We start from the raw sequence: 27,983 nt of genomic DNA, 5'->3' as shown, positions 1-27,983 counted from the left end.
CACATTCTCCTGCTATCACTTGGTAGCATAACTACAATGCCATTATGTTTCCATTTAGCTTAATTTTTGTGCTTTTACAAGGGAATGAGTGGCGTGAGCTGTCATAATGTAAAACATTCCCATGTCTTTAAACAAGAAATGTCCCAAACAATTGGTAAATCTGTTAAAAACCGATGGGGATTGCATCATCTGCTGATGGATAAAAGGATGCATGTGTCTGTCCTTGTGCAGCATGTGTGTGTAAATGACCCAGTGCAGAGGGGAGCGGATGGGTTAGGCCCAGCTGGGTTGTGTTTTTTCCTCTGAGGAAGCACAAGGGGGGCGGGCAGAGAGGTCAAGAGCAAACTGTTGATACTCATTATAAGCTGCTGTTGGACTCACGCAAAACTAATTACCACAAGCTGAATGGAACAGAGCAGGAATGAATTGATCTCAGCTGCACTGAAGGATGCATCTGCAGAGCGAGGACAGGGTCAGATTAAGTTGGATTGAACTAAATAGAACAGAATGGAACTCACGGCTGACAGAGTTTGATGAGGTCCTGGTCGGTGGTGGCGGGCGGCAGGCCTCTGATGTACAGGTTGGTCTTACTAAGCTGCTCCACTAGCCCTCCTCCATGACCTCCTCCTCCTCCTCCTCCTCCACCTCCTCCTCCTGTGGTGCCGGGGCTGGGCGGAGCCATGGGCGGAGGGGGAGGGGCATAGGACTGCTTCAGAGAAAAAGAGAGGGAGAGGTCACTTCAGGTCAAAGCAGAATAAAAAAGTACTTTTTAAACTTGCATTCAATCTTCTGTGACACGATCATCACAAATCTAATAATGTCAAAAACATGTTTTTAATTTCTTCCCCTCAGCATACCCATCACAACACAACATCATCATTCTACCGAACGCACATCCTTTGGATTAATCTCTTCCTGCATCAAGTCCCACACCAATATCTTGATTCAACAGGAAGCACATCAAATTAAGGAATCAGGATGTGTATAATTAGTAGTGCTCATTATGATCATGGCACCAACTTTTACCACGGGTGTTTGTATTAATAATGATAACAGACTGTGGTGCGTCTCTGCAGGAACTTCTCCAGCTTTAGTAAGCATTAATGACAATGCAATAAACATAAATATTCAGTTAGTGTCAATACCATGACACATAGCCCAAATTTGAATAGAGGAGTGGGTAGAGGGGGATTTCATCACAGTGTGAAATGCACAATTTTCTGATCGGTTTTGTTATATTTTGTACAAAATCAGATACAGAACTCAGCTTTTGCAATGTGAACTCAGTCTGAACAGTCATATCGGAATTCATGCAATTTTTATTCGCTACAGCACACAGTGGTACACTCCACCTCATTCAGAAGACTTGTATGACCTCACACAGGTTATCTCCTTGAGGTGGCATGTAGTCACATATGAGGACATGGCGTACTGTCTTGCAAAACATGTGAACAACTGAGGACTTTGCCATGCCAAACAGGTTAGAAAACTAGCCAATACAACCCAACTCGCTTTCTCAGAGAGATGGATCAACTGATCTTAGTGTTCCCACAATAGTTTTTTTGGAAAAGCACTGAGAGACATCATCAAGTAGTCCTTGACATCCTGAAATTTTAGATGAAATCTTTTGAGTGAAGTAATTCACACCATGATGCCACCACTCCACACTCAGACTCCGCATCCACACACACCTAGGAACAGAAATAGCAGACACTGCACTACAAAAAGCCATAATCATTTTTTTAAACTTTATTATCTGCTCATGAATTGGCTGTCTTTGTCTGCACATCAACAGTTATAAATAAGACCATAATCTCTCATGTCAGTGGCCTCCACGTTCCGTGTGTAACACATTTTGTGTGAAAATGTCTTTGTTATTGTTCTTTTGCACACGCGTGCCAGTTCAGAACCGTGACAAGCTCACACTGGAATCTGATTTTGGCCACTTTAAAAAAATAATGTTAACAACCAAACAAAAATAATTGGATCTCAGCAATAAATCCAAACTGAGCACTAAGGCTTGCAGCGATTTTCTGTTATGTCTCAAACCATTGGCAGCTTTGTTAAAGATGAAGAGGCTTACAAAGTGTTGGTGGACAGAAGGTTCTGAGTGTATTTGCGAATCAGCGCACAGTGAAAGCTGTATCAGCTGTCTTGACAGGTCTTTTAGTCTAAAACTGAATCTTAAAATGCAATTATTTAACTTTTTCTCTAATGCAAGCAGACTTGGATAAAAATGATGATGAATGAAAAAAAAGGAAATCATCTTGAATCAAATGACATTTTCTAGATAACAGTGATCTTCCTACCTCAGTGTACTGTCAACTATTTCTTCAACCACACAATACTGCATTGAGCACATTTACTGTGCTTTAAGAAATTCCTGTGAGACATCTTGTTATCAGTGTACAAACCAGGCCATCCAGCGTTTAATCCAGGCCTGGGCTCTTTATCACCCCTAACTCATTCAAACGTTTCCTATCGGCCTCCACTGTCCAATTACACAGCTCAATGCTGACTAGATGACTTAATAAGATGACCATTTCTGGCAGGGTGGAAGGGCAGTGTGGGATTAATCAGTGTTTGGATGATGGGTTCAGAGTGCATACCCCCCTGTCTGCCTGCTGCTTTAGGCAAACTATTAGGTTAGGTTTGGAGGAAGTAAACAAGCATGATGCCTCACATGATGACGGCATTCCAAACTCTCTGTCTGCCTCCTTAATGTTTGGGGCGAAAAAAAACACACTTGGCTTGAGCATTGATCCCACTGTAGGGAACGGGATGGAACAAGTTCAAAAACCTGCTGCAGTTTGAGATGAGCACAGGCCAAGAGAGAGAGAGAGAGAGAGAGAGAGAAAGAGAGAGAGAGAGAGACGTAAAGAAACAGGTGAGACAGAAAGTGTATGCACTTGGCTGTTTACCGTACTTGGCGGATGTAGGCCTATGTGAACGGAAATGCTAGTGAGCTATAAGCTTGGGTGTGCGTGTGTGTGTGTGTGGGGGGGGGGCAGCGAACTATACTAAAACGCCTTAACCGCGTCACCTGAGCCTGCATAAAGACTGATAAATATGCGTGCGTACAGACACACGTATTGGGAGTAAAACAAATAATGAAGGGGTGATGGGTGACAAGTGTCATGCCACGTGCGAACGTTGCGGACGCCTGTGCGCACGCTTGTCTCAATGTACAAATAATGAATTACTTTATGATGACGAGTTTTGAGTTTAACAGGTGCTTCGCTTCACAATTCAAGCAGTCCATGTATTACCAAGAGAGACCGATGAGCCAGTTTAGGCTATTTCAAGTCACACGTGCGTCTGAGGCGTTGGCTTTAGTACAACAGTGACACACGTGTTAACGCGTGTGTGCCTATAACAGTATATAAGGGACTGTACCATTGCTCAGGTGCAAAACTGAGGAAGAGACTGTGTGCATTTCCGCACAAGGTCCACTGGATCATCAGGACCATACGGGATTGTTTATAAGAAAGCATAACTCATAGATTAATCCGAAGCCCCAACAGAGCTGTCGCGATATTTTTATTTTTAAGTGGATGAAATTACTTTAATTATCCTTTTCGCCCTTGCTATCATCAAATATCAATTTGATATCATTCAAACCTCGAGAGAGATGAATAGATAGAAAGAGAGAGAGAGAGAGAGAGAGAGAGAGAGAGAGAGAGAGAGAGAGAGAGAGCTTGGGGCTCATCTATAAATTATGCTTTTTTATAAACAATCCTGTATGAACCTGAGACTATGTGTAACAGCTTAAAATGCACCTCATATGTGTGTGTGTGTGTGTGTGTGTGTGTGTGTGAGAGAGAGAGAGAGAGAGAGAGAGAGAGACAGAGAGAGAGAGAGAGAGAGAGAGAGAGAGAGAGAGAGAGAGAGAGAGAGAGAGAGAGAGAGAGAGACGGTGTTTGTGATAATGACAGGTTGCCACCACACAGCAAGCCTGAGCAAGCTCTGATATTAATCCATTACCTGTACTTCCCTCCACTGCCACACAATTCCTGACATACACACACACGGATAGACCGCGCTAACAGGATTAAACACATGTACAGCTGACATGCAGCAGTAAAAGGAGATGGTGCCTGTGGAGTAGTGTCATTTACAGGCCAGTGCCTTACACTAACAGCCCAGAATGAGCCTATACACTTCAACAAAAACATGACAAAGTAGAGATGAAAAAAGGCTACACTGGGTTATACTTCATTCTAATGGCTGTGACAAATACAGCTCTATATTGCAAGTGACTCCTAAAACCCTTACATTTGCAGTTTGGTACTTTTTCCAGAATATCTCCCCTTACTGTGAAAATATTGTCTCTGGGTCTGAAAACTACTCATGATACAGAAAGTGGTTCAATTAATTAATGAATCAGGTGGTCAATAAATAGTCAATTAAGTATTCAAGTCATAAAAAGTATTGGATAAATTAAAGTTTTGACCTGATTATGGTGCTCCATTAATGTTAATGGAGCCCCAGAGTTATTGCAATTCATCCTGAGGGGAACATGAAGGTCTGTATCGAATTAAATGGCAATCCATTAAAAAGTTGTTGAAACATTTGATTTAAACCCAAACATGTCAACCTGTTGGTGGCAAAGGAGGAAATGTCGGGGGATTAGGAAAGTCATTAAAATGTACTGTCATAGGACCTTGAATATGTGGACAACATTTCTTAGGATTCATCCAATAGCTGTCAAGACATTTCAATACAACCCAAAAATATCAACCTCCTTATGGTGCTGGATTAAAGGTCAGGCTTCACCAAAGTCATCGTGATTGCAGTGCACATTAATTCCTCAGAGGACCATCCATAGAAGTATACCGCTGAAGTATATGAAACATTAGCACATCTTTAAATTGCAACAGAAATGTGAAGTGAAGTGGGGTGGTATGGGGTACTTATCCAGTCAGTGTACCTACAGCTAAGTACAGAAGCTAAGCAATGTACCACTGAGGATGGAGCTGTGACATAAAGTATTTTAGCCACCTAATAAAAGGCCTAAAAACCAACAAAACAACATCAGTTTAAGTGTACAATATATTTATAATATTTTCACCGCTTTACCTTGCCATCAGACAGCCCTGTTTAAATTCAAGCTGGTAGAACTGAAACAATTTAAGGTTTTATCATAGACTACACTGACAAAAACTATCATTTTGCCTTGCCTGGTCTACTCCTGCCCTGATCGGTAAGTTTGTGTTATTGTGTGATTCTGATGTTTTAAAGGGTTGGTTCTGATCAAAGTAACACAATAACACAAATAAACTAACCAATCAAGGCAGCAGTACACAAGCAACTCCTGTTATCTGCTAGGTTAAAATGATTGTTTTTGTCAATGGAGTCCGGTGGCTTTGAGAGCATTGAGGGCAAAGTAAAGCAGTGAAAACATTCTAACATTTAACGTAGACTTAAACTGATATTGATTTTTTGTTTACTGTATAAATACACCAACTATGGATAAGTACCTCATACAGCTCAACTTCAATAAATCTGAACTATCCCTTTACCTGATATCCTGAAGCTGTATTCTTATCAAAAAAACAGCTTTTTAGTCGCTAGAAAATAGGCACACTGAGCAACGCATCAAACTCCAAATTCCTCCAGAGGAGCTGCTCTGTGGCCAGCAGTGTGCGATTTGTACTGAGAGGTGCGTGTACGTGTTTGCATGCGGTGCCTGTGATCATGATAATGAAAACCTCACTGCTTCAAAGCCTGAACGGTGTCGAGGGCTGTTTCAATATGAGCCTTTTGGAAAAAAGGGTTTGTTTACGACCATCTCTGATAAAAAGCATGGATGCATGTTTGATGGGAAGTGTCAGATACAAATAAAAGACCTAAGGCTGAACACCTGAAAGAGAAATAGCACTGGAATAAAAGCTATAACATGCTTTAGATAAGACATATTGCACATATGCCTACACATGCAGTATACGCACACAGACATAACCAAACTGGCACTATTTATTCACACAGTCACTGTCAGCCTTATCTCTGTACATTCATTTCATTCCACCATGATTTAGAGCAGAAAAAAAGACTTTCTCCACTAACACACACAGTCAGATGTCCAGGTATGCACAAATGTACAAAATCTCTCTTCTTCCTCTCACTCGCTGACACAACATACACACACACACACACACACACACACACACACACCTGATCAAAGGCCTTGCCCAGGGAACCTCTTTCAGCCAATTTGTGCAGCTGTCAGGGTCGGACCGATAGTGAGCTGTGTATGTAATGTGTCAGGGACTGTGATAGGGAAATCCTTTGAAACATTGAAATCTCTCTCTTTCTCTCTTTGGCAACCACGCTTTCTCTTCTCCTCTACCTCTCTCGCTCACTGTCAAATTCGACTCCACCATCGCTCAATCTCTTGCTCTTTTCACCTCTATCCTTCCACTTCCCACATACTCACTCTATATTTTTCCCTCCCTCCCTCCTCTCTTTCTCCCAGTTTGTCTCTTTTAAGGATTACTCTGCAGTCGGAGTGTGTGGACTGAAGGCTGCTTCTCAGCTGGTATTGTTGACACACTTAGTACAGTGGAGCAGCTCTCGCAGTGGGAAAAAGGCTCAGAGGCAGGGACACAAACTGTCACACAAAGCAAACACAGTCACCCGGTTTTCATAGATTTCATGCACGGCTGAGCCTGTGAGCAGCAACGCATCGCAAAACATTGCTGCGCCGTGTCATATATGTGCATGCTGCTGACTACCTAATGAGCAGATATTTGTCTGGATAGTGAATTGCAAAGAGGTCTGGGAACAGAAGAAGTGTTACAGTTACTTATTCTCAAGACATTGTAAAAAAAAAATTGTATCAAGCTCATTTTTTTAATATGCTTCTTGCAATAAGATACAATGCAGCTGTTCTGGATGGTGATGGTAGTCCAGCACCTTACCAAGAGAGTTTGAAAAAGAAAATTCTACCTCAATCCTTTGAAACAACTGCTTTCTTTGGTCTCATTTTAATTTCAATTTGAAAAATATGTGGCTCTAGAAACATAGTTTCATAGTGTCTTCTCTCATGGCTGGTTGGTAAACTGCTGTAGCTAGCTAGCTAACCGCTACATGCTCTCTGAGCTCCTTTCAGTTGTCTCTGTACTGGGCTGTTTCCTTACCTGGCGTTTTCGTCTCAGGATTGTAAATCATTCCATTCAATAAAGCATTAGTGAAGGGGGAAGCGGGGGCTCTTTGATCTAGCAAGCTTGCAAACTGTCAGTTAACAAGCTTGTTGGGTCACTACAAGAGTCGTACTCACAGTTTACTAAGATATATTTGTACGATCATCTCCTCTCTCATAACTGCTGCAAAACATTCCTCTCTTGCACAGGGTAAAATATAATTTAATGGTGTAACACAGCTAATATACAAAAGCAAAATAATTGCTTCCTCTATTTTGGACACTTCGGCACTCCATTTCCCAAATTGCATGCTTTTGGTCAAATTTGCCAAAACTGAACCGTATATGACAAAATGTGGCCCTTTATGATGCTGCTGCAATTGGGCCTTTAGTCTTCCATCTACCACCCATTTGTCATTCACCCCACTCTGTGAACGCTGCCCTTCTTCTCTAACCTGATGCTCCAGATGGTTTGTTACACAGAACCATCTGAGAAGCCGTCATTGGAAACTGCTCTGGAAAAGGGCAGGCACTTTAAAAAATAAAAAATAAAAAAAAAGATTGAGCAGGTGATTGGATGAGCCATCTGTCTATCCCCATCTATCACATGCTGTCAGTCAGGAGAAGAGCAAAACTTGTCGTCATGAAAAGCTTTCAATGCTCTACTTTAAATTTAGAAATACTCTAAATGTTTGATATAACTGATTCTATATAGCTGAAGGTAGCTTTTCACTGGACTCTCAGCAGAAACGCATTACTTAAATATTTTTGTGTATTTTGTGATTCCACAACTTTCTTTTGTGACCTTGAATATTGCTAGTATCCAGCTGCTGTACAAGGCAACTTCTTCACAACTACTTAATATAGGACTGAGTTAGAACACATAAAACATACACACTCAGATGTCTGCAGCTATACTCACATCCATGCATGCACACTTAGATATATATAGACATAGATAGCCCTCTTGTCCCTAAAGAGTTCTCTCCTTTCCAAACAATGAGTAGCTCCTGGAAAGCCCTGAAAATGGGTTTCAACCAATCCTGCACACACACACACACACACACACACACATATAACCACAGCACAGTTCTTTCCAGAGTTCCGGTAAAAGTGAATTGACCTTGCGAAGGTCAGGTTTCCCCTGCTATTTTCAGCAGAAACGATTTTCGTTATTGCATACTGAGGCTCAGTGTGTTAGTGTGTTGTTGTTGTTGTTGTGCACATTTATTTTTGCTTAAGCAAGACTGAGATGCAGAGATGAAAGACAGACAGAAAGACACACACAAAGTGTAAGACAGAAACCCGACTTGAGGGATGACAGTAATAGCCAACAATGACTCCATTCATCTGCTGCTATAACTCTTCCATACATTTAACAAGGTTCATCTCTGGCAATATGCTCCTCCATGTGCATTTAACATGATGCAACACATTTTTTCTCACCCCTGTAGATGTAGATGTGGATGTGGAGACATTAACGAGAATCAGACTTGCTGTATTCAGCGTAAGTGCATTATAGATGAAGTGACGTGTGGAAAAGCTCACTAAGTGATGGAAGAAAGGAAGGAGAGTCGAGGAAAAGAAGCTACAAAGTCCCAGAGAGGGGTGAACTTTGGGTAAAAGGTAGGAAGGAAGGGCTAGAGAAATGGGAGAGAGGCAGTGCATGAAAGAGCGCAAGGAAAAAGTAAAGAGATGGTGAAAAAGGGACAAGGACTGAGTGTGAAAGGGGAAAGAGGATGGGACAATGGAGAAAGGAAAGAGGGGGACATGGGAGAGCGGGTTGTTCCGGCCTCTTCCGATGCTTCCTGAAACATAGAGGAAAGAATGCGGGCTATTTTTGGGTCCAGCGCTGAGATTCTCTCTTACTCTCCGTGCCTCTAAACACAGCAGCGGAAGGGTTTAAGGAAGAGCTTATGAATACATTGGAATGGAAACATGGCTCCCAATATACCGTCCGCGTTCAGAGATTACACAAGCAGCTAAATTAAGCCTTTGCTGCTGCTTCTGTCGGAAACCTTGAAAAGAAAACAAATCATCTTTTCAAGAATTATAAAAATAACTTGATTGCCAAACTGTCTTGTCCTGGTGTTGTTTGACAGGAAGACGTGGCCTCAGGGTGTTGCAATCAGCACACAGAAAATAAATGCTTTAAGCTAAAATAAAGGAAGGAAACGTATAACGTAAATATTTATGTTAGGGGAAGCAGAGGAGACCACAGCAAGTTCAGTTAATGCTGTGTGCAGGTAAAAAATAGCCTTCTTGGAGACAAGCCTAATGATATCCAGTACAGGAAACGTACAGGTTTCCAAGTGTCACACTGAGGAATGTGTAGGCTAGAGGTATAGCCTGTGATTAGTTAGGAGTGTAAATTATATGTGTGGGGAGATCACACCTCAAGGTGACTTGATAAAATCATTTCAAAGTCCAACTTCAGTCTTGGAATTCCAGGAAAACCTTTGCACAGGTTTGTTCTTCAGGGAAGTGCACTGATACTCAAGTGGCAAAGAGTTAAGTCATATAATAGTAGCTATAAAAAAAAATGACACAACCAGCATTTAGATTTGTTACTTTTTAGCTTCATTCATTATGTAATCCTGTCTGCCACTGGGTCTGAAAATGAAAGCTCGATTTATACAGCTTTGCTCTTTCCTTTCTTACCCTTCACAATAAAAGCCCTAGACCAGGGATGGGCAACTTAAATGCTGGAGGGGGCCACAATTTTCCATGGACACTACCACAGGGCCACATATAGGACCGTGCACTTAACCAGATATGATGAAACTGCAATTTTAAATATGTTAACAGTGCAGTAACTTAACATATTTCATGCTCAAATGCATGTATAACAGTATAAAAAGGAATACAAAAGTTTTGAAGCAAATAAAAAATAACCACTTACTGTAATTTCTTTTTTTTTCAGTGCAATAACAGCAGACCAACATTAATTGCAAAAAGTAATTTTGGGCATTTTTTTACACTGCACTTTAAAGATTTCATGCTCAAATGCATGTAGTTGTACTGAGGGCCACTTCAACTGAGGGTGGGGGCGTATGTGGCCCCCGAGCCTCCAGTTGCCCATCCCTGCCCTAGACATATGCATCACTGCTTATCAGAGAGTATTTCACTAAGAGGCAACTCAACTAAATAGCTTACAGTAGCTCTCCCCAGGTGGTGGAAATGGAGGATGGGGTAAAAACTGGAGTGTGTAGAGACCAAAGGCGAAGAGGGAGAGTGATAAAAAAAACTTTCTTTCTACTAAGCTAGATCCCTAAATAATAACGTCTGCCTACTTATGAATACCACCAGGTGCTTTGCTCTGCCTGTATCATAGCACTGAGATCAGTGTTTCTTTTTGGTATTGGGAATCACAAGTATTCTTGCTTTGGACAGTAGCCAGTCTGCTAGCAATAAAACAATTTGAATTAGATTGGTCCAATTGACTGTGTTGATCTACTTGTGCATGTGAAAAAAGCAGACAGAAAATATGTTATCATCATCTCCATTGCACAGTTTGGAAACAAATGCAAGGCAGCTCTGTGGAAAACTTAAAGTTTAAGTTAAGTTTAATGAAAGACTGAATTACAGTAATGAATCTGAACAAGTCCACAATTGAAATACAAGTCAAATTTGACTTCTATATGACTTCTTGTAATTTGGGTTATTTGTCACCGGACAAAAACATACCACGCCAACCACTTCATTTTACAAGTGTAATACTAGCTTTAACTATACCCCTGAGCTAATACAGCCATAATTATTGTAATTTAAGGCTGTTTAAGTTTTTATGGGCCTGCAGACACTCTGCAGTTTTTTGAAGCAGAAATAACTAGATATCATGTTTTACCAGAGTGTCTGCAAGTTTCATCAGCCTAGTTTTCAGATCATTGGAAGGTCAATCAGAATGTAGAAAAGATCACTTTAATTAGAAATGCAGATAGTTCGCCAATCAGAATAAAGTCTACGTGGCCTATTTCATTTATCATCAAAAGAATTGTGCAAAAGGAAACCACAACATTAAAAACTAAATTTAAGAAGTTGAAACTATATTTGACACATACAGACTGAAACACATATAAAACAATACTGCTGGTAAAATCGCTCATATTTTTCAACAAAATGTTTCCCTTGTCTGACATAATAAAAACTCATTCTGTCAGTGCTGAGGTCTTCTGAAAATACAGTCTTTGTTCCTGCCTTTTAGAATGAGCCGCGCAATAAAGACACACACTATCGCTGACGTCTCATTCTGCGAGGCTTTCTGCCTGTTCTTCTATCCACCATTACACTTCATGTGTGTCCACTTTCTGTCTCTCTTGTTTATCTCTCACCTCTCCCCTAATTTCCTCTCCTCTCTCATCCCCTTCCCAAACGACTCCCTCCCCCTGCTTCTCTGCTCTGAAGATCAGGTCGTCTAGGTTCCTTCCCAGTGGAACGCCGTGTTCCAGCCCTCTACCTCTCTATCTCTCTTGTTAACATCAGCAACAAAAGCATCAACAACACTTGGGCTGTCATAAACAAGTTGCACAAACATCCCAGGGGGACATCCAGTTTGGACTTGGTGCTGACTGACCTGGTGGTAGATAAGAAGATGATGGAGAGTCTGCAGTGACGCTGCTGAACTCTCAGTGAATTCCTGTGGCTGTGTTTTTCAGAAGGTCAGAGAGAGGGGAGGTGCAGGCTATATGTGAGTTTACAGGCAAGCTGTTTAACTTGAGATTGATTTGAATTTGTGTTCGGCTGCGTGGCTATTGTTCTTGGGGTCATGACTGTGTGTGTGTGTCTGTGTGCGAGGTTGTGGGAAAAGACTGAACCAACCAATGTGAGCTTGTGCAACAACTATGTATGTCTATATTTGGGTATAGTCTGTATGTGTGCATTTATTTGTTGAGAGATGTTTATTCTATAGCTTAAAGTGCATAAGGAGGAACAATTCCTCTTCATATTTGTGTCTTGGGCTAAAGTGTAGGCAATTCTAAAAATCCTCAGGACACAACAAGAGGAGGCTGGTTAAAGACGGAGAGGATGCAGGTGGCTGGAGTTGGCCTTCTGTCAAACCTGCAAGTGTATTTTTATTACACTAACCAAGATTTTTCTCCAAACTTAACCAAGTGTTTTAGTTACTAACCCAAACCATATGTTAAGAATATTTATTTGCCATAAAAACAACCTTTACTCTGACCTTAACCATATAAGAGCTGCCATAGATAGCTGCTGCAGATATTGCAGAAAGTGAAAATTTAGGTTGAACAGAAAAAAAGGTTAACATTGAACATAATCCCGGGTTTTGCGGAATTATCCAATATTGACATTCTTTTCTAGCAATCGAGGTTGTGCATTAGTGTACTCTCCAACAGGAAGAAGCATATATTAAAGACATTTTCCTGCTTTGCTGTTGGATCTAGAGCTGACAGAAAATGGGCTCTGGATAAGGTGGAATGAAAGCAGTGGAATTCAATAAATTCTGGGTATGTAAAAGATATATCAGGCCAAGACAGTGCTTCCAAAAAAAGTGCAAAAAAACCATACAGTCCATGTATAACACCACACTTTTTACAGTTTAAATATCCACTGAAATGATGTCCAGGAATAGATTTTACTTATTCTTCCAAAGGCTTTAAGACGAGTATGTATGCCAGTGCACATATCTCTTATTAAATGTCTGTACTATGCGCATTTTGGCTCTGATTCAAGTCCTTGGTAAGCTATTTTCTTGCATACATGCTGCCTTTGCTGTCTGGAACAATCACAGTACCAAACAAATCTACCTACGCTTAAGCAACTGACCTTGCACTCACTTTCCCAAAAAAACACCCTTCCTGAGTGACGTCCAAGAAAATCATTCCAATCCATTATACTTCAAAACCCTCTGCGATGATTTTCCCTTCACCTCTCTGAGTATATTCCAAAAAAAAAAAAATCATATGCTACATTCTTTCTTTTTAATTGCATGACCTCTAGCATGCAAGTTACAAAAAGGGGGGAAAAATGCATATTGAAGAGGAGCTTTGCACAAAGCTCTTTTATTATGTATATTTATGCAAATGACACGTTAGTTTATTCAAGAAAGTCTCTCTCGCTCCTCCTCTCATTGCCCCCTGGTCAGTGTTTCAACCCTGCAGTATGCATGATGAGCGGCAGCAGACGGGAGATCGTGATTGGTTTTATACAGACCTACATTTAAAGAGGAAAGTATGGAGGTTTCATTGTTCTTCAGTGACTCCCCTCAAAGTTTAAACTGAAGCGATGCTTAATATTGAGTTTTAGCAGCAGCAGCAGCAGCTCCACTTCTTTGTCCTGCTAATGAACTCTGGATGTCTCCTTATAAGGTGAACTGTATATTCCTACCTGCCGCTTAACATCCAGCAGCGCTTCTATCCCTCTTTATCTTATCGTCTCCTGCTTGAATATTAATAATATCTTCGTGCCCTCTCATGTCCCTCACCTTCTCACTGTTCCAGTCAAATATTTTGCTTTTCTCCTCCTCCTACATAACTTCATCTCCTCGTCTTTTGTCTTCAACTTTCTCCTCCTCTCCATTCCTCAGCTGCCGGCAGCCTCTGCCCTCTCTTCTTTTCCTGGTCCATCATCTCTTTTTCCTCTCGTCTCATCTCTTCCTCACGCTCGCATTCCTCCTATCTGCAGCCCCCTCCTCCTCCTCCTCCTCCTCTCCTCTAACACCGTGCAGGAGATTAAAATATGAGGAAACAATCAAGCTGTAGCTCATTAGCATATGAACGGTGGGCCGACGGGCAACTGCGGAGACGACAACAGAGCCCTGGAAATCCACCGCGGAGCTTTTTTTAATCCCAGGAATGACTTTTTAGCGTATTTTGTTGAATGAGACAGAACAATCCTCTGCCAGTCCTTTCAGGCAGTCAAATTACCATCAGAATAAGAGGGCATAAGAAAAAGACAGAATGCTTATATAGCGTCAGGTCAAAGAATGGAGACTATAGAATAAGTGTGCAGACAGAATAATGTTTCTCCACGGCAACAATGAGAAGCTGAAAAGATAGGAACTGGCATGTGTGTGTGTGTGTGTGTGTGTGTGTGTGTGTGTGTGGGTGTGGGTGGGTGGGTGCACCCACTTGCGTGCTGGGTTTGTCTTCTCGCAGCAAAAATGAGAAACTGAAAAGATAGCAATTTGTAGGTGTGTGTGTGTGTGTGTGTGTGTACTCTCGTGTGTTGAGGGGGGTCTACTCTCATTAGAGAATCAATTAAAATGTCTCTATAAGCGTAGCAACATCACAGGTCATGACATACAATATATTATGTGGGTGTATGAGGCAACAGAAATGGGGATGGCAATGTATCACATTACTGGAAAAGGCAGCTGAGAAATAATATCAGGTGTTGGTGAACAGATTCTGTGGCATTAGAGTCTGTGGCAGAGGTGGAAGTTATAAAGAAACTGACAGTTTATATTACCTCACGCTGGTTAATATTGATGTTCAAATATATTGTGTACCAGGATCAGTCCTTGTGTAACCCTTGAAATTAACTATCCTATTTTCAAGGATGTACCACAAGACACATACACACACACACACACACACAAACACATGACAGAAAACAAAAAGAAAAAAACGCCTGTCTGCATCATGTAGCAGAACATTTAAGATAAACCTGTCAGTTATGACAAGGCAGCCATGCTAGCAGCTCTACACTGTACTGGCTCAGTGGTGGTTTAAGCTAAATGCTAACATCACCATGCTCAGCAACAGTGCCAAAGTAAAAAACAATTGTCCATTTAAGAAGAAGAAGAAGCAGTTAAATATTACAAGGTGCAAGTGTACAACATAGAAGTTTACTAACGGAAGTATCTAAATTCAGACACAGTAAATGCTAACCATGTTAACCAAATCAGTTTAACGTTAGCTTGCTAAAATTTGATAATTAGCAGCAGCATAAAGACACATAACAGGTTACGTATATGAAAAAAAAAAGATAAATGTCTGTAAAATATTAATCCCTCCAACAGTTAAGTTGAGTTAAGTAAGTTAATTAATCACTTAATTAGCTACCTCGCTTCTAGCTACAAGACTATAGCAGCCTAGAAGCTATTATTATACAGAAAATACATAATGTAACCAGCTGATATCGAGCCATTTTCCATGGTTTTCTTGATAATGATTGTGGTTATTAAGAAAACCATGGAAAATGGGTAGATATCAGCTCTTAAATTAAACTCTTATGAGCTATTTTTGTTTTTATCATTAAATGTGTCCAAACAAATGCACCTTTAGTTGTACATAAGGCATTAAATGAAAAACAAATTGAAGAAAACAAGGGTGGTCTAATGTTTTTTTTCCTTGACTGTATTTATATATCTGAACTCTGGGAATCATTCAATTCTAGTATATTTTTATGCTGAGATTTTTCAAATGTATAAATACACCTCCATCTCCCTACAATTGTAGGATGTGAGTTGGCACCCGACAACAGGACATAGCTGAGCTGCACTGTAAAACTAATCCAAGGCTGATATCAACATAGTCATATAAAAAACACTGTAAACAAGAGCTCCTGTTTAAGGACATATTGCTGAGCTATGGCAGTGAATAGAGATATCTGATAGGCGTCTGACGTCTGAACATTCAACTTGTGATGCTGCATGGTTGCTTCAGGGGTTACTGGTAATTTCAGTTGTAAGTGAAGCAATGTTGCAGCATCAATGCACCACTACATCTATATACAGTCTCGTGTAATGTAGTAACAAGGTTCAATATGCCTCTCTCCTCCAAATCGACCGGGTCTGATTTAAACACACTTATCTTTACCTTGTCTGATCTCAGGGTCACTGACCATTCATTATTAGTCTGCTTCCTTCCCTCACCGTGTCCCTCTTTCCTTCCTGTTTCTCTCTCTGCTCTAATTAAATTCCTTCATCAAATCTGAGAGGAGCAAATATTCAGGGAAAGACAGAGTAAGAGGGGGAGGGGTAGAGGGATGGAGGAAGAGATCAGAGTGTAAGAACATATTGAGTGGAATCCAAGCCCGCTGACTGAGATCAGATGATGACCTGAGGATATCTAGAGGGAAAATCCATAATAGGGCATCGTAACAAAGGTAGAGCTCAGTCAAATCATTATGTTCTTTATTTCTCAGGTGGAAGATTAGACAGAAACATCTGAGAAAAATGTGCCAGAGAAAAATACATAACATGGGCAGCCACGAGAGAGGCAAAGCAATGCATCAGACACACATGATATAAGTTAGGTCTAATAATTTTACACCGTGCACCTCCACTGTATACACTTTACTGCTGGAATCAAACTCACAATTTATATTCTGTGCACTGTGTTCCAAAAGTATGTTAATAGAGTCAACTGCCAAAACAAATTGCATCTGGATTATGACAAGCCACTGGACCAATATAATATAGCAAGGGGATGCCGCACCATTTTCCACAGGAAATTCCATTTGCTGGAATACTGAATGACAGCATGAAGTAATCCCGGTGTTAAATACATTTAGGTCTCTAAACCATTTCAACTCTCACTCCTCTTTTGTCCCTGTGAGAGACGATACATTTATAATTCAGGATCCAGTAGTGAAGCATTCACCAAATCAGAAAGAGGCATGGTTCGGCCATTTAAAAAAACAATAGCACAGAGCAGAACAGCGAGAGCAGCAGTGGATGTATTCATCGATCATTACCGAGACAGTGTGCGTGCTCGGATTGATTTAAAGGCCTGATCAAATTACCTGGAAAAGGTTAAAAGTATCCATTACTGGCTAACATGCTTTTGCTATTGAACACAAGGGGAAAGGGGAATGCAGCTGCATAGAGCAACAATCAAGTCCAACTCTAACCTGGAGGCATAAATATACCAAAGTATTCAGTGAAGAAAAATACATCTTGAAAGGGAAATTTCACATTGAACCAACGAAGGTTAGAGAGGAAAACAGAAAGACATCTTTCTCAAATATGCTTTGCTGATAGAACAATCTTTAACATTCCTTTTTTTTTGAGTGAGAAGATGAGAGTTGAGATTTTGAATTGCAACACCAAAAGCCAGATTCTAAAAGAAAACAGTAAAATATAAAAAAACACTTAAAACCTTTTTGAGGTTGTACCACGGACAGTAGTAAAAAAGTGAAACAAAAGAGACAACAGAGAATAAAAACAGAAGTCAAAGTACGAGAAGATGTTGTGAAAGAAGACAGGCAAATTTGATGAAAAGGAGAGGAAGGTTGGAGAGGAGAAGAGAATAGCAGAGGAGGCAGGAAAGGCCACCAGAGAGGTCACTTCTGCTGTTAATAATTTATCCTTTAAAAACCAGTCTGAGGCTTTAATTGGTGCTGTGGCTTAATCCTGAAGCACACATACACACACACCTCGGGGAGCCTCTTAGCAGCTGTGCACCAGCTAAATTGGCTACAGTGTAGCGACGGCAGCATCGAGTTCCCTCCAGGTATAACACAGTCAGCCAAAACAGCAATTGCAGGCCTGCCAAACCCCCGTCTCATGGATCTGGGCGTGACACTTCTCAGCTTCTATCTGTCTCACGCTTGCTGTCACGCTCTCAGAACAAATCTTACGGCAAATCAAAGCGACAAGACGTTAGTCCCCTCGTACGGTTGTTAGCTAGATAAACACTCGGCTCACTTCAGTTGTAATCTGCATTTAGCTGAGGAAGATGTTGTGCGCAGCATCAGGGGCTTTTGCATGACTTGGATTAAAGTCATTCATTTGATGATTTAATGCTTGACTTGGCGCAGAGGATAATGGCAGGTTGTGAATCGAATTTGCCTTTTCAGGACTCAAGGCTTCACTACAGTTTGAATAATCGGGAAGTAATGTGAAGGGCAGGCCATTATTGTCATGTAATAGCCTCTTAACCACATATTTGTTCTTATTTTTTTATTACAGTAAGAGGCTGTTTATGTAGCGTAGCCCTTTTGTAGTTTAAAATCTGCACAGTTATCAAAGGGAAAAATGAAAATGTTCTTGTCATTCATTGATAAATAGTTAATAGTGCATGCTTTTATGTACAGAGGTCTGCAACTAGAAGTCGGAAAATTGTGTTCACAGTTTTTTGTCAGCTTGTGAACCCTGTAAGATGCCTCTCAGGATAAGAAACATAAGGAAAATTATAGGAGGACAGCATGCTGTCATTCATTGCAGTTTAACATCCTGATTTGTTCGGAGAAACTAAAGACAATAATCCACAATAAATGTCATGCAGAGTATTTAACATTTATCCCTTCCAACATTGCCTTCACTAAACGCTGTCCAGCTGAAGGCACTCTGGCGGCATCATATCTGTGCCTGAAGGTTGATGAGCACATTTACCGCCCCCATATCCTATCCTCACACATCAGCTCTGCTGGTGAGATAAGCACTTCTCCAGCCCTCAGCTGATCCAAAGGGAAACCCTGCTATCAGTATCATATCACCTCTCATGTGCCAATATTCTACCTTTATAGAAAATGGAGACATTCTGTCCAGCTACGACACTTATCTTTCACGGTAATGTTAAATTCCCAGCTTACCTGATCAACAAAGCAAAAGGAGAACCACATCAGCTTTTAAATGATTGCCTCTGTACTACTCCTCAAAAGAAACATGAGATGTGGTTGTATTGTACCGAGAACTGTTTGTGCCAATATTTTGGCATGAGTAGTCTGACTCACAAGATGTACTCTGTCGGGATAAGGCTGCCATCGGACAGCTATTTCCTCCCCTTCTACTATTTATCTTTCAGGGGCACCATTGCTGCATTCTGGGCTCAGCACTGCCCGGGACAATTGTTAATGGTTAAAGGAAATACAAGTGAGCTTGAGCATTTATCCACAGCTCTGACACAGTGTTGCAGAGATTGGTCTATGTGAGAGTATGTTTGTTTGGGAGTAATGTTTGGGAACTATAGATGACAGAGGAGTCTGGATTGTCAAAAGAAAAAGAAAAAAATCTTAATTAAAAGACTACGAACCACTTTTTTGAATGTGGTCAAAAAAAGGTGTAAAAACGTTATAGAAACATAATGTAAACTATTTGAAAACCCTTTGTGACTTACATTCAATTTAATATAATGCAAAGACAAGACATTGGATGCTCAAAGTGGGAAACTTTTGGTTTTCATAAATATATACACACTGAATTTAATGGATTCTGTTTACGTTATAAACACCTTTTTTGGAATTGGGCTTGTACACAGCCGAGGTGGGACCTACTATGCTTTTCATCAAATTTAATGCCATTTTATAGACAGAATATTATTATATTACATTTACAAAAAGCTTTTTAATTTGTCATTCATTTGTAAAAACTAGTGTGACTGGGTTGGGGAATGATATCAATTATTTTCAAGTCAAATGGCTCTAGTCACGAGTCATTGGTGTTAAAGTCCAAATTGAGTTGCAAGTCTTTTTTGATTTTGTTATGTCAAATAATCAAATTTGTTTGAGTGTGACTCGAGTCAAAATCGTGTGAATAAAATCGACACCTCTATTATTTGACAAGCATAAACCACTCAGTTAGAATAATGTTTTCATTGGCTGTGACCTGCGTCAGGACTCAGAAAAACATTCATCTGTAACATGACAGTTGATGCAACATCATTAAACCTGTGAATCAGATCTATTTTATGGCCCATTTTTTAAATTCAAAATACTGTTTGACCGTATGCGGTTATTGTGGTTTGCCAATAAACCCTGAAGTGTCACCTCAGTGTCTGTATTATTGTGAACTGCATTTCCACCTTGAGAATTAGATTTCCAAAGTGAGATAAAAACTAGTCCAAGAGTTGTTGCAGTCCAAAATCACCCAGACAGCGAGGTTATCAGCCAGACCCCGGCACCATGAGAATACATAGTGTCTCCCAAATCCTATTGTACCATGAAATGTCACAGCACATTAGCTACAAGAGGGATTACCCTTCCTTGAAAGTAAAAGAGGGAGGGAGGGAAGGAGGGAGGGAGGGAAGGAGCCATTGAATGGAGATAGAGAAACAGAGGGAGGAGAGTGTTATACACGGGGAGCCTATGGGAATGTGTATGTGAACACATGCTGGTGCATACAGGTAAGTGTGGGCTGAATATAAACTAGCTGATGCTCTGTAACCTGTAATTACATTTGTATAGCCCTTGCTAACTATTTCCCCTTGACTTTTTCTGTTCCCATTCTGACTCTCTTTCTCTCCTCTTTTGTGCCACTGGTCATGATAATCTCTCGATCTTGATTTGGCTACGCTTATGAATTATGTACACACACACACACACACACACACACACACACAGCTTATCTATGGCTGGGAAGTTGAGCTACGTTGGCAGACTGAGACCAACAGCTTGTGGCTGTACTTTGGAAGAAAGCAAGAGTCTGCCTCTGTTGCTTTGTCTCTGTTTTGCCTCTCCACTTTTGTCAGCCCCATTTCCCTTCTGTCTGGGTTTGCCACTCAATCTGTAATTCGGCTGGACTTCCTGTCACTGATTGACTGTTGTGAAGTCCAGATTGCATGCTTTGGAATCTGTAAGACTGTCTTTCAGCTTTCCGTACAAAATGATGCTTTGTCTGTCTATATTTTCTCATGAATTCCTTTTTTTTTTTTTTTTTTGCAATCTAGAAATTGAATAAGCTTCCTTTGGCATGAAAACCATAAGCAGGCAATAATAAAAAGTGAAGGATTAAGAACCATAGCGCCCTAGCAATATAGCTCTGATGATATATACAGTATTTTAGAGAGAAGTCAAAGGAGTAATTGCTGAAAGCAATTAGAGTGAATACTTAGAAAGAATATATGATGCTGGGTGGGAAAGTGACATATGAATTTGTAAAAGTTACATTTTTCAGGCTACAGACTGTAGGAGGGGATTCCCATAGCAGAGAGTCAAGCAACTCTCCTCTTAAGCTTATTTTCGAAAGTGCTTCATATTTTCCCTCTGCCCCCCTTTCTTCTCCTCTCTGCCTTATCTGTGCCTTAGTCCCCTCTTACTCTGATCCTCTCCTTTATTTCCTCTGCGTCTCGTCTGCTGTTGTGCTTTAACATTTTTGACCCAGCATCCTCTGTTGATGTACAAACCACCAGACACCTCCTCCAGACTGTAACCAACACCACCTGGGCCAGCTCCATTTTAGTTTCTTTGTGAATATGAGTTGAGCTTTAGGCTTAAGTCGTGGAGATCACAGTGGCATTATGTAATGTCCATTCTACTAAGATATGCACTGTTATGTACACAGTGTGCTGCTTTAACCACTGCAGTGTGTCTATACAGCTACATGCGTGTGAATGTTTTAATCTGTTGTATGTTCCGCCACCACTTCCTTATTTTTCAAGTACCTGCCACTCAACTTAACCCTCCTTAAAAGCAGATTTGTTTCTAGAAAGTACTCAGTCACAGTATCCTATAACAAGAGATATCCATTGGTGGAATACATTGACTTTTTGAAAATAATCCTTTGGATCAACTTACTGCAGAGCAATAAGAAGATTGGTTGCAGTTTCACCTCTGTCTTCTTAGTATTTAATCCACTGTGGTGCTTCGGAGAAAATGGAAAACTCAAGAGAGAAATGTAGTCATCAGTATGATCATTTTAACTTGCACGACACAGAACTATTGGAATAGATATTAGACATAATTGGAGGAGAAACTGGTAGCAAAGTTAGCCGTTTCAGCAGGTTAAAATCTGTCAGACTGAAAACAGCAGAATCAGATTACATCTGCATTCTCTACAGAACAAAAAAAAAATAATTTATTGTATGCAGGTGGGTCTCCCGCCGTACTGGCTGAGAGTCCCCCACATCATTGATTTCTTCTGCAGAGAGACAGGGAGGACTGAGAGACCTCTGCTGAGAGGATAATTCTAGGGTTGGTATTGGTAAGAGTGCTACAGTTAGTATTTTCTGTCACAGCGGTGCACTGAATGCCCCTCCTGTTGTACTCTGCGCCTCCACTGCATCTAATCTAGCAGTTGACAGTTGCTGTGCGTGTGTATGCGTGTGCGTATACATGATTTTATTACATACAAATACTTTCTACATTTCATTCACGCCTGCAAGCATGTTTCTGGGTTTTTACAGTCTACATAAAATGGTCTTATTTCGATTTTTCGAGTGTGAAACAATGGGATATCAGCTGAAGGAAGATAGGCAGACTTACACAGTGATACGGGTGGAAAGTAAAAATAACAGGATTATGATAAAGCTATAAGTGGAACTGTCCATATCAGGTACTATTCATGTATTATGTAACTGCATGTAGCTGCTGCTGCTAATCCAGGAGAAAAATCCAAATCATCTCTATTAGGAGATGATTTGGAGTAATGCATCACTTGTTTACATTTTTTGGTGTATTTGTTATGTAGTTTATTTAATGTAGAGAAAAAGCAATGTTACAACACCTCAAAGTACTGGTAAGTTATAGAGACAACAGGAAGAAGAGTAATCAGAAGATAGAATATTTGTTATAGATAAAGATTAATAACAGGAAAATACTACAAGATAACAGAATACAATGATGAAATGTGGTAAAGCTCAGCTAACCTCAGTAGTGTCGGAATGAGTCACACATAGGTCGACCCAAAAAACAGCACTAATAACAGCAGGAAATACTCACTGATATGCAGAGTCAAACAACAATGTCAAGATTAGTTAAGAAAGTCTTCTTAACATACTCTTGTATTTGCACTTCTGCATCAATGCCCTGTAATGCAAATTGAATAAAAAACATCTTCTCAATGAACAATACTAAGTAAGCCTATACATGTGCACATCAGTTATGCACTATATACACAGCTAGCCAACTGAGAATGTGCATACAAGGCTGCAAACTTACATGCGCATGGATATACTGCCTGTAAGAGTCTTAATTATTCATACAGGAAGTTAAATCAATGAAATATGCAGATTGCTGCTGTACCACATGTAGCACACTAATGTCTCTGTCTCATCCAATGGTTCAGTGCAAATGTCAGCACGGTGGTGGAGTTCGAGCAGCAGTGTACAGAGGCAAAAAAATGAATTATGATGAGTGGCTTCAGTTAACTCTCACCTTGCTGTTGCCAAAATGTGTCAGCCCACAGACTCCTACTTATTTAACTGTGTTTTAAGCACTGTTTTTGGTAAAAATAGAGGCTTGATGATTGTTAAACCTTGCTGCACAAACACCCGGTCAATAATAAGCGAGCCTCTGCTCTTTAAACCCTGGCTAAAGAGCAGTGGCATACATGTTCAATATTTAAACATAAGCGAGAGGGCGGATGACTTGTCAAATTTTACAGGCACTGTTACCACTTTTGAAGCTGTTGTGTTGTCTGTTTCAATTAAATCAAGCACACCTCAAGCATTTAAAACCACTTTAAATGTTATTTTTACCCTCAACTGTCAGTATCCTACACACAGAAAGACTAACATGGAAAGACAGTTCTGCAAAGCGACTTAGCCAATGAACTATTATTGTTGGAGACTACCTTGACTTTAAACAGTGGGGCGCCTGGGTGGGGGAGCTTGAATATGCTGTAATTCAGCCTCCTACTGGCAGAAACTGCAAGGTTATAAGTATATTAAAGGATGGAAAAAACAGTTGCAGAGTCTTTAATCTATTTCCCATCTCCTTCACATAGATAAAGACTCTGGGGAATTCAGGAGGGGCGTGCAGAACTGTGGATGACACTGTAAAACCTCCATACCTCCCCTCCACAGTGGCACTTCACAGTGGTAACATACACTATGTACAGCACAGGATATTGCTGAGATGTCAGGACTGTGATTAGTGTTCTCAGTGCCGTTATAGTGGCTGCAGTGGCCCTGCTAATCTGCTGCTTTATTGTACAGCTGCACCAATATCAGCAGTAGAGTAACTGCAGCCAACAGTTGCACAAACAAATCCCAATACGAGCGTCCTCAACGTTGTCACACAAGCACTAGTATCTCTCACACACACACACACACACACACACACACACACACACACACACACACACACGTGCATTCAGTGCACAGTTGAAAGGCCAGGCAGTACAGCACGCCTCAGTAGTGTGTGCCAGCCTAATCTAGTCAGGCCTTTTATCCCATCTCCTCCCTCCACTTCCACTTAAATCAACACTTCACTGAGAGCTACAAAGCTAGTTTGCACCCTCGGCACACACGTACACACGTACACATGCACACGAGCCCACGTGCACACGCTTCACTTCTCCTCCTTCGTTGTTAGTCTCTGTTTATCTCTCACATTGGCACTCTTGCCTCATCTCTCTGCGTCTCAGGCGCACACGCACGCTCTCGAGCACACCCATACACACGCACATACACACAAACACACACACAGAAAGACATGGGCAGTCACACACCAAAACATACTTGCACACTCTCACACAACTTTGAAAAAGACTGGTAGTCTCCGAGGAGAGCCGGTAGTGTGAATGAATAGAAGCTGAATGTAGCTTTACAAGCTGTGCCCAGTCAACTGAGTTGGCCGTTGCCCAGGCTGAGAGTTGGTACCCCAGAAAATAATTATCCACAGAATAAAAGTATGAGCGTACATTGGCAGCCATTATAGAGGTCTCCCTGAACTCCATGACTTTCTTTTTCTTAGGTTTCTTCCATTTGTTTTGTATTAAAAGGGTTTTTAGGCAGTTTTTCCTCATCCTAAGAGAGGGTCAAAAGGTCAGAGAATATAGTGTGCCCCCTGTGGAAAATTTGTGATGTATGATATTTATTTAGCTAAAAATGAAGGAATCTCCATCTGTATGTCTGTCTGACCATTGAATTTTAAAAAAACAACTGTTTATCTGATTCACTTCACATTTGGCGGGAGTATAGGCACCAAAGGAAGTGCAGTGTAGGGAGCTGTATGGGCTATATTTATTAGTTGTGCGTAATGGATAAACTGCGTGGTGTACTGTGAGCAGACCCCTGCTGGGTACAGCTTGCTCTCTGCTGCTAACTACAGTACATTCAAGGACAGATAAAGAAATAGAGAACAGAGATGTTACAATGTAGCAAACTGTACATTTCAAGCAGAAGCAATGTAATTGTCAGAATGACTGATTTTGTCCCAAACTAGTCGGCTGTTAGCAAATGACGTGTATATTCTAGTATTGCTAGGCGATGCAACAATGGATGTTTTTGGACCAAACAATTCTGGAGACTCCTTGAGATTAATTACCTACAATACCCACTACTCTACATGCTTTCAAAGGCTTTGCAGTTGCACCAGCAATAGGAATGCTGAGGTGACGTTAGCAGGCTGGTGGCTGAAGACTTAAAATATATATGATGATGTCCATATATATGATATATATATGTCATATATATGCTCAGTAAAGCCTGGACTTGACTGTTGGTTCATTTGTCTGGGTTTTCTTTGCGGCTTGTGTTTTGTGGTGTCTGTTGTTTACAGGGCTAATGTTTGTTTGTTTTTAAAAGGGCGTTTGTTGGTGCTTTATTGGCTATGCTCAACCAATCAATGTAAACCAACGTTTCTGGAACAATCACAATATATTTACGTCTCTCAAGGTTCTTCTTGTGCTAGGAGAGTACCTACTATGAAATAGAAACAAAGAAAGTCCCCCCAGTCAAAAAGGTCACTGTTTCATAATATAATAAAAGCATTTATTAGCATTTTCCTGATCTGACAACCCTCTGTTAAAGGTATGTTGAGGCCAGTAAGACTACTTACTACATTTAAACCTTGCTAGTGAGTAGTCAGTAGTCTTTCAGAACTTCCAAAATATTTCTTCACAGAGTGGGGTGTGTGAGTCCCAGGAGCAGCAGGCATACAGGAAGTGCAACATGAACCATGTTTGTGTTTATAAGTATCAGTGTCTTTATTCATAAATGTCAAGTTGAAATGTCACAAACACCTGACCAGCCTGCCAATAGGCAACACAACATGGTGATTTTGTGTTATACTATCCTTAGAAAATCACTGGCATATGTGTAGACACACACACACACACACACACACACACACACACTCTCTCTCTCTCTCTCTCACACTCACACACACACACACACACACACACACACACTGAGGGCAAAATAAACAGCTTACTTTCAAGTGTCATTAGTGACCATTCACTGGATGTGCTCCCTGCAATCAGCAGCAGCCATGGCCGTACACACACACATGCACATACATACACAGTTATGTAGACAGCTCTGATAAAAGCGTGAGAGCTCTGAAAAGTAATTTGACTGGGGCCCAACAAAAGGAGTGTTTTCCTAGGATAATCCCTGGCTGGGACTGCAGGGGTTCTGCGTGTGTTTGTGTGTGTGCGTACCACAACCCTGGAGAGTGGGTGTTTGTGTTTGTGTGTTTGTACTTGTGCAATTGTGTGTGTGGGATCAAGCCGTGCAGGGAGGGTTTTATTCAGGATTTCATTAGCAGGGAATAGGAGATGTTTGGCCGGGCCAGCCACCTCTGGCTCAGGGACAAGAGTGTGTCTGTAACCCAGCTAAACTGCCTGTAAGGGCAAACACTGTGGCAGTTTTATAGAGTTTAACTGCATTTCTTTACATATTCCTCTCAGACTGAGAAAGAAGAAGTGCAGAGGTTGAGTTCCAGAGTGTGTTCACACTTGGAGCTGTCATGCTATGCTGCTGGGTACAAAAATGTGTCCTGTGTGCTTGCAAGAACTCTTAAGTGCCACAGATTTAAACATTATCAGTGTTTAGCAGACACTAAGGTGAGACAATGGAGTGTTGAGGAGAAGGCATGGTGTGTGTGCTCGGGTTGAATATTTTCTTTGGGGTTTATGATTATACATCAGAAATGTGATTTTTCTCTCATTTTTGTTGTTATTCTTTAATATTGATGAGCACTTGTGGTACCTTTTAAAAAAAATAATAGAAATAAATAGGAATAGAAATGTTTGGGTAGTATAAGGCATGAGACCGAAAGTGCAGTGTGTTCTGGATCTGATCAGTTGGATGTTTCCCTGGAATCTTGGCAAATGGAAGCTTTATTTTTTATTTGTTTCATTCTGCACATTTTATCTGTCAGGTTAAAGATTTTCCACCTGCTGACACATTTAATGTGGCTAGCAGGGGGCAGATTTGTCTCAGAGCAGACACTAGTCCTCAGCAAACACAAAAACAAGATGCATAAGCACACATGCATATTAAAATCCTAGTGTCCTGCAGTTATTTGGCTGGGAAAAAAAACTTTGGTGAGAAATCCTTGTAAATAGCAGGACTTTGTTTTGTGGGCTTTAATGAGTGCATGCTTTAAGGTTTTAAGTTCTAGTTAACGCAAGGGGTTAATGGGGAGTAACACTTTGGACTTTTAGGATGTAGATTTTGCATCAGATGTTACCCACTGATAGCACCACCATGGCACCTTCAAGATAAACCAAAAAGGAGGCCATATTTTGCTTGAATTCAATACTTTGTAATTATTTTATTTACTCAATGAGACTGTGGAGGTCTGCCTTGTTTTGTTGTTAAAAATGACACTGTGATGGAGAAGAAAACTGAGGCTCTATTCACATTCATAATTCTTGTGGTTGCTCTGGTGGTTGCCATAACCCAGACATTAGTGCTGGGCAATATGGAGAAAATAAAATATCATGACATTTTTAACCAAATGTCTCAATATTAATATTACACTGATATGGTTGACTATTGGTGCTTTCAAAAAATATTCACACAGGAAGATAATTAATCATCAGTAATGTGGACATAATGACTAAATGGACAAATGTTAATAATAGAACAGCAAGAACATTCTGGTAAGTTCAGGAAATGACATCACTTTACTGTAATGCAGCCTTTTAAGCCATAAAAAACAACAACACTGCCATATTACTATATTATAGTATCCAAAATCTAAGACGTTGTCTAGTCTCATATTAGTATACTCCTACCAGACACGTAGTTAGAGTTTTAATTTG

The 27,983-nt window shown here is 40.6% G+C and overlaps 1 protein-coding gene across 1 annotated transcript in view; it reads right to left on the bottom strand.

Moving 5' to 3' along the window:
- LOC131976915 (RNA-binding motif, single-stranded-interacting protein 3-like) overlaps window positions 1-27,983 on the bottom strand; it is a 142,311-nt gene that overhangs the window by 100,514 nt on the left and 13,814 nt on the right. The window contains exon 2 of the mRNA XM_059340136.1: window positions 519-709. Coding sequence (XP_059196119.1) covers window positions 519-709 — 191 coding nt within the window. The remainder of the gene's footprint in view (window positions 1-518; window positions 710-27,983) is intronic.

This window comes from Centropristis striata, chromosome 8 (genome assembly GCF_030273125.1).
Source record: "Centropristis striata isolate RG_2023a ecotype Rhode Island chromosome 8, C.striata_1.0, whole genome shotgun sequence".
In the NCBI taxonomy this organism is placed as follows: Eukaryota; Metazoa; Chordata; class Actinopteri; order Perciformes; family Serranidae; genus Centropristis; species Centropristis striata.
The sequence above is the reverse complement of the archived record's forward strand: the minus strand, read 5'-3'. Positions and strand labels throughout refer to the sequence as shown.